Below are 8,253 nucleotides of genomic sequence, written 5' to 3'. Positions count from 1 at the left end.
AAACTTCATACATTTTAAATATTTAGCTTTATTTTGAAAATCTTGCCCCATTCAAATGAATGGGAAAATTCTACTTCAGCATAATTTCAGCAATCAAAATGTGCAGCTCCTCAAGGATATTCATGCTTTTATTCAAAATTTTTCTAAACTTCATACTTTTAAAATATTTGGCTTTATTCTGAAAATCTTACCCTATTGAAATGAATAGGGAAATTCAAACTTCAGCATACTTTCAGCTAACAAAAGCATTCAGGTGTCAAAATGTTCAGCATTTTCAGGGTGATTTTTCAGCACTCAGCATCCATACGCATTTTCTTCAAAAAATGCAATTTTCTAGTTGGAATTGGGGTTTGTAAAAAATGCACATAATAAGCCTACACCTACTTATACCGACATAGCTGAGTGTGTGTTGAGGTCACAGTCTAAACTAAACTACAGCCAAAATTGTGGCTCTTTGAAATTTGTTTCTTTTTGGTACATTACACATTATTAGGAAACAACTGCCTCCATTTGCTCGACAACATGTAAAGAGTCTGTTAGCATTAGCAAAGATGAAATACAGATATGTATTTTTGTGTGGAAAATCCTGAAATTCTTCAGCGACCTGGATAAATAACTATCTGAATGTTCAGTTTGGATGCAGCATTATGCTTTCAGTATGTGCAGAGAGCAGGTATGAAATCAAAAGCTTGTAAACATAATAATGCTATCACACACAACACTGTCACCACTGGAGCACATATGTATGGTATACATACATGTTGTTGCATATAGAAGTATGTGCACATACCTCTTCCATAACCAGTCTTGCCAGCTGAATGGGGTTGGCTATGTAGCGTACAGCAGACACAGCACCGCTACTCAGTGTTTTCCCATCCATCACAAGGGCATCCATCTCTACATCTCCTTTGGCATTCAGCACCGACCCACAACCTGAAAATGATGTGAGAAATTATCTGTGGGAGCTTTGTCTCTCTTTTGTGCACAGAGATCATAGTGTGAGGTCTGTGGGTGGAGCTTTTTTAAGGGAGTATGCACATGATTCCTACATTTCCCAGCAACTTACCCATTGGTTTACACATTTCTTGTGTACATAAGCATAATTTGGCCTCATGGTGGTGCCAACTTGTTAGTACCTTTGAGGACTTCTAACAGTGTGGTAAATTTTTTTTTTATTATGCCTGACTCCGTGTAAATTGGTTGCATTTTTATCACCCAGAAACAACAGCAGGTAACAAAAGAATGCAAGCTGTCTTTTACTCAACAAACAGCATGATATTGCATGCAACTTTCCATGCATGTTACTCATTAGTTGTGTAAATTACTTACAAATGCTTAACTGTGCCCACATCAATTTGTCAATTTGCTTTATGCGTAAATCTTGCTAACCTGACTGCTGATTAGTGGTGCACTGTGGCCATTGAACTAGGGCCCTCCATCCACCTGTATTCTCCACTTAAAAAAAATAAATAAACACTTCAAAATGCAATTTATGGCCAGAAACAAAACCACCCATGTAGTGTACTGTGTTGCTACAATTTGATTATGTTTGGGAGCACATACAATGCAAGCAATAGGACACCAAGAATACCAAGACCCACAAGTTGTTCCATCACATTCCTTGTGCAAAAATTCAACCACGGGCAAAACCACATACAGTACGACACATTGATGATTATTCGAGCTATGATTAATGCAAGCAGAGCATCATAAGCATTCCTTAATGTGTTGTGTGTTTAACAAAATAAGATCCTATCAGTCAACATGCATTCCACCACAGCTTACATGAGTTGGTTTGAAGTGACAGTTTTTGTTTTTGTCTTTTTTTATTGGGAACAAGCATTGAGCATTGAGACCAATACCTGTAATCAAGAAATGTTTTGGATTTAGAAACATTTCAATTTAAAGGTAAATTAGTCTGCCTCTTGCCTACTGTCAGCTGGGATTGGCTCTTGTGTTTGACAGGTCAGAATATCTGCTGTGGAAAAGGTCTATGCAACATTACAATAACTTAACTTTTCCTCCGTGGTCATACACACCCCCAACAACAGAATATGTGAAAGTGACATTATATGGTTAATTGCATACAGCAGTGTGTAGTGGTTTTACACTACCTGCATTGAAAGTGGGGTTCTTCTCCAGTTGGATCACAGCCTCCACCACTGCATCCATGCTGCTGCCCCCTCCCTGGAGGATGGCATACGCTGCTCGCGCTGCTGAGCACACCCCTGAAGTGGACTTTTCTGACCTCTCCCTTGGGACAATGCCCGCCCCGCCGTGGACCACCACAACTGGCAACATGTCAGTCACCTGAGAACGCAGTATATAAAATGTAAACACTAGTAAACAGGATGAATATAAACAGTCGTTTTATATGTGCAATGTTTAAAATGAAAGACATTTCTAGTTGTCTGATTTCCTGCAAACCTGCACTTTTGAGCCACTGTAATTTTTCAAAAATAAATACATTCAAATAAAGTCTGGTAAACCATTTTAGCCCCAAAATGTTTGTAAACATATAAACAACAAGCTTTAGTTTCTGTTTCATTGTTTGATTTATAAGATGAAGAATCTTATATCTTGTTCTGGTCTGGTGTCATGAATGGACCATGATAAAAGGCAGTTAATCAAACACAATAGTTAATTGTCCACATTTAAATCTTTGAATGTCTCAACACATGAACTCTTTCAGTGGCTCAGGTCATTTGGTAACATTCTACTGATGTCAGAGTCCAAAGTAGATATGCTGAAGTACCACCTAGTAACTCTGCATCACAAAACTGGAACAAAATTGAGACAATTTGACAACCTTCAGACTGAGGCCAAAAACTCTGTGTTCCAAAAACCAGTCAGTATCTGGTGTGACCACATGTCCTTCGCATAGAGTTGATCAGGTTGTTGATTGTGGCCTGTGGAATGTTGGTCCACTCCTCCTCACTGGCTGTGCGAAGTTGCTGGATATTTCCAGGAACTGCAACACACCGTCATATACACTGATCCAGAGCAGTACAAACATGCTCAATTGGTGACATGTCTGGTGAGTATGCTGGCCATGCAAGAACTGGGATGTTTTCAGCTTCCAGGAATTGTGTACCTCGGTGCATCAAAAATGCCACCAATAAAATGCGCCTGTTTGTTGTCCATAACATACGCCTGCCCATACCATAACCCCACCACCACCACGGGCTACTCGCAGCAAACCGACTACCCACACAATGCCATATACGCTGTCTTGCCATCTGCCCTGTACAGTGAAAACTGGGATTCATCCGTGAAAAGAGCACCTCTCCAGAGTGCCAGACGCCATCGAATGTGAGCATTTGCCCACTCAAGTCGGTTACGACAACGAACTGCAGTCAGGTCGAGACCCCGATGAGGACGACGAGCATGCACATGAGCTTCCCTGAGACGGTTTCTGTTAGTTTATGCAGAAATTCTTTGGTTATGCAAACCGATTGTTGCAGCAGCTGTCCGGGTGGCTGGTCTCAGACGATCTTGGAGGTGAAAATGCTGGATGTGGAGGTGTGGTTACATGTGGTCTGCGGTTGTGAGGCCGGTTGGATGTACTGCCAAATTCTCTGAAATACCTTTGGAGATGGCTTATGGTAAAGAAATGAACATTCATTTCATGGGCAACAGCTCTGGTGGACATTCCTGCAGTCAGCATGCCAACTGCATGCTCCCTCAAAACTTGTGACATCTGTGACATTTTGCTGTGTGATAAAACTGCACATTTTAGAGTGGCCTTTTATTGTGGCCAGCCTAAGGCACACCTGTGCAATAATCATGCTGTCAAATCAGCATCTTGATCTGCCACACCTGTGAGGAGGATGGATTATCTCGGCAATGGAGAGGGGCTCACTAACACAGATTTAGACAGATTTGTGAACAATATGAGAAATAGGCCTTTTTGTGTATATAGAACAAGTTGTAGATCTTTGAAAAATGGGGCCAAACACAAAAGTGATATAGTAGTATATACTGAAGTCGAAGAAGAAGTTTCAAGTACAAGTACAGTCCAACCTACATCAGTTTAGCTTAAGTTAAACATCTGGCAAACGCACCTAATAACTACCACCTAGCTTTACCTTTAACGCCCAGTTATTAGTTTACATACAAACCTAACATGACTCCTCCTCTAACAGAAACTCCCGAGTTTTGGGTTTGTAGCTGTATCACAGAGGAAAGAAAGATGATGACAAACCCAGGCTGTAGGTGAGAGCAGTGCGGGGGAGGCCAGCTGTGTCAAGGAGGAGAGGCATGGAGATGGCACAGGTGTGAGCTGTTTAAGACCCCAGTAGAGTCGTTTTTGGCGGCCTGTTTTAATTTTTGTTTTAGTCTAGTCTTTGTGTGAAGCTGTCATTTTAGTTTTTTTTGGTTTTAGTCACATTCATACTCTTTTTAGTCTAGTCTAGTTTTAGTCTCTTTTTAGTAATGCAATTCTATTTAACCCAGTCAATATAGTATAAGTACCTAGTAGTATAGAGGAAACCAAATGTTTCTTTTAGCCAAACCCATTTCAAACAAGGTTATCTTATTATATTATTGTTACCTTATAGACTCAAGAATACATCCAATACACATTTTGTGTGATTTTGTGGCCACATTTCTCCCCATCTTTTCCCAGAACACATTGCTTTTTCTCCCAATGACGAACCCCGGCTGGCCGGCCATCAGTCCCTTTCTTTGTGTCAGACTTAGCTTTGTGTTGTCGTCTTCTAAATAATGCCGCGAAACAGATATGCTGCAAAATAATAATAATAACGCGACTGAATGAGATGAAATAACATAACATTTCATTTCGTTTTGGTCAGTGAAAATAAAAAGACATTTTGGCATAGTTTTTATTTTGTGAACCACATTTAGTCTCTTTTTCGTCAACAATATTGCATTATACATTTAATTATAGTCATCGTCACACGACCAGCATTTTCGTTGCATCTCGCCTCGTTTTCGTCACGCGATAAAGGTTCGATGACGACGATATTTAGTCAAAATTTTCGTTGACGAAAGCAACTATAGACCTCAGTAATATTTTTTCCATGCAAACTGATGTAAAGTAGTACAGATTAAATTAGTTTATCAATTTTCCATTTCTCTATGATTGAATTTCAGTGGGGCAAGAGTTAGTTTTAGCCTGGATTAAGTGTGTGGGAGATAAGAGTTATTTAGCCACGTGCAAATGAGCATTATGGCATAAGCCCCTTTGAGGGGCTCTTCTTTGTAGCTCATTTTGTTCCAGGTATAAGCATGACAAGTGGGGGGCCAGCGGGCCTGATTACTGATGTATGATTCAGACATAGGGTGAGTCCTCACTAATTCGTTTTAATAAAGATAGCAGCATGCAAACAATTCTTGCCATCACGATCGAAGCGTGGTGCCGCATTAAACCTCAATTTAATGCAAAGATCAGCAAAACAATCTCTCTTGATCATTCCAGTTGCCTTATATTGAAAAGGAGAAGACAACTTCTTGTTGCGCGTGAATAGCCATTTTCATTTAGGCTACAAATCAAACAGTATGTAAGAAAGAAAACAAGGCAGCTTAAGTGTCACAGTCAGTCCTCTCTTGTGGCACACGCAACTGGACTTGGTTTTTCAATTCATATTTGCAAAACAAAAAATAAAATAGGCAATTAATGTATGAACCATAATACCCAGGAATACTCTACTCACTGCTCTCTGTGCCTCCTTGGTGCTGAAATAAGAAATACGCACACCTCTCCACCAGCAGCTAATTTAAATCAGTTTTTCTATTTTTATTATTCAAGTTCTCATCAATAGGAATAATGATTTGAAAAAAAAAAACTAACCCAAATTACGTGTTTTATACATGCTGTGTCTGTCTGTTAAGATGTTAATTATTGAACACGCCTTTACTCATTGTATGAAACATGCTTTTGTTTTGAAGGACATTATTGTACATACTTCCGGGTTATGTAAGAGAGCAAGAGCGTGCGAGGATCACTTCTTGAGAGAAGGAGCATAGAAGAGAGCTCTTATTATTTTCCAGACTGATGCCATTTCAGAGCCCCATGTTATGTTGTATGTTTGTTGTAACAAAATAAACACGCCGGAGGAGGCTAAGCGTTAACACAACATCTCTTATTCCGAGCCAAAGGAGTGGACTGCGCACCCTGTCCAACACTGTCATCTAGCCTAACCACCAAAGAGTGGGGAAAAAATTAACTCCCCTGAAAGCCATGTTATAATTCGAACACTGAATGCACCTTAACTGGCGCGAACGGTATGAGGTTATTTTGGCTTTAAGACATTGAGAGCATAAGCATAAAGCGACCTTACATTAGCCTTGGACGGGCACGTCATGTGCAAAGCATGAGGTAAATGTAAGAAGAAAAAACGCAGAGGCGTTTATGACTTACCAAAATATCACCGAATCGTAGTTGGAATAAGGAATCGCAATTCCAGGATATGACAGTGACATAATGACACACTCAAAATAAAATACAACTCTCGCTCATCTGCATGCATAATTTAGCAGTGTTTACGAAATGAAATAGCCTAGTATTCTGCAGGTAGTAAAATTTGTATAAGTAACAGGTCAATAATTTTATAACACGATTTAAAAATTTCCTGCAAATAATGTATGGCATAGTAGACTTAAATATTACAATAATCAAGTTGACTTATTCCAGGAAACATGTCAGCACCTGTTCTAGTCATTAGGGTCTTTGCTGAGGTTGCATTGTTGTGAAAGGGAGCTTCTTTACCCCTTCTTAAGTGAGACGTAAAACAGGTTAAACGACGTGCCTAACCTATTTAGTCCTGCCCTGTTTTGTTAGTTTGGATGTGGTAAGGATTATAGGAAGAGCTCCCTCACCCTATCTCCACTTACTATACTCACCAGCTTTGTTTCAGTTGTAGAGTCCTACAAGTTCCTGGGCTCCACAATCTCTCGGGACTTAAAGTGGACAGCCAACATCGCCGCCATCATTAAAAAGGTGCAGCAGGATGCACTTCCTGCATCAGCTCAGGAAGTTCAACCTGCCTTAGGAGCTGCTGATTCAATTCTATAGGGGAATCACTAAATTTGTTCCATATACTTCCATCTCTGTCTGGTTTGGCTTGGCAACCAAATAGGACAGGAACAGACTCCAGCGGACAGTCAGAACTGCAGGGAAAATCATCGGTACCAGCTTGCCCTCCATGGAGGACTTGTACACCTTATGGGTGAAATGGGCCCAATTTTTCAGTTTTTTATTTGTTAAAAAAGTTTGACATATCCAATAAATTTCGTTCCACTTCATGATTGTGTCCCACTTGTTGTTGATTCTTCACAAAAAATTACAGTTTTATATCTTTATGTTTGAAGCCTGAAATGTGGCAAAAGGTCGCAAAGTTCAAGGGGGCCGAATACTTTCGCAAGGCACTGTATTTCTATTTCACTGACTGTATGCTAATAATGGGGCATGTTTTCACTCTTCAGACAAAAGCAATCGAATCACCCCAGACCGGCTGCCTACTGCTCCACACTCCAGTCCAGTAGGAGGTAATGGACCATTGCACTTGGTTGCCCTTCGCCATAAAACTTCGAGGACGAAGATGAACTGACTCGCAGTTATGCACCAAACAAACAGGTGGTGGCGGTAATGCACCAAAAGCTTGGCTTGTAAACCGCCATTAAAACAAGAAGAAGAAGAAGATGAACCGACTCGCGCTAAAGTTGTGATAGACTAGTGCTTCCTGTGTACACGATGGCAGTACGTCGTTCAGTTTCCAGACTGACTGGATGAGCTTGACCCTCGGGAGTGTGGAGCAGTAGGCAGCCGGTCTGGGGGGTTTCGATTGCTTTTGTCTGAAGAGCGAAAACACGCCCCATTATTAGCATACAGTCAGTGAAATAGAAATAAATGTGGAAATAAAGAAAATGCTAAATAAATAGATATATAAATAAATATATGCATACGCACATAAATATGTGAATGAATTGTTGTAATAATATAAATATATGTATTTATACATTCATTTTGTACTTATCTATTTATTTGTAAATATTATATATATATATATATATATTTAACTAAAACTTCTATTTCTCTAAAAGAAAAATATATTATTTTCAGATTTCATGCAGTATTTTAGAAAAAAAATAAAATTAAGCAGATTTGTGTATTTCTGTGTATGTTTTTTTTTTTTGTTTGATTATGGCAGTTTTGGTCCTCCATACATAAGACATGAGTTTTGGTAAAAGGACTCAGAAAAATGTACCAATCTTTCACATAGAAACCTTGTA

General features: G+C 39.6%; 1 protein-coding gene across 3 annotated transcripts in view; it reads right to left on the bottom strand.

The window, feature by feature from the left end:
- The window catches only part of asrgl1 (asparaginase and isoaspartyl peptidase 1), a 14,180-nt gene extending 7,056 nt beyond the window's left edge, over nucleotides 1-7,124 (bottom strand). Inside the window, exons 1-3 of one of the 3 annotated variants that reach the window (XM_020617032.1) lie at nucleotides 6,865-7,124; nucleotides 2,115-2,310; nucleotides 791-933 (exon numbers count right to left, since the gene is read on the bottom strand). In XM_020617032.1, coding sequence (XP_020472688.1) covers nucleotides 791-933; nucleotides 2,115-2,301 — 330 coding nt within the window. In that variant the 5' untranslated portion in view covers nucleotides 2,302-2,310; nucleotides 6,865-7,124. Of the gene's footprint in view, nucleotides 1-790; nucleotides 934-2,114; nucleotides 2,311-2,809; nucleotides 3,064-6,382; nucleotides 6,435-6,864 lie in introns of those variants that run through there. The other 2 variants (XM_020617034.1, XM_020617033.1) reach the window with 2 other exon arrangements.
- Nucleotides 7,125-8,253: the final 1,129 nt, after the last annotated feature.

This window comes from Monopterus albus, unplaced genomic scaffold, assembly GCF_001952655.1.
Source record: "Monopterus albus unplaced genomic scaffold, M_albus_1.0 scaffold183.1, whole genome shotgun sequence".
Lineage (NCBI taxonomy): Eukaryota > Metazoa > Chordata > Actinopteri > Synbranchiformes > Synbranchidae > Monopterus > Monopterus albus.
Note: the sequence above shows the minus strand (reverse complement) of the source record. Positions and strands in the feature narration are given on the sequence as shown.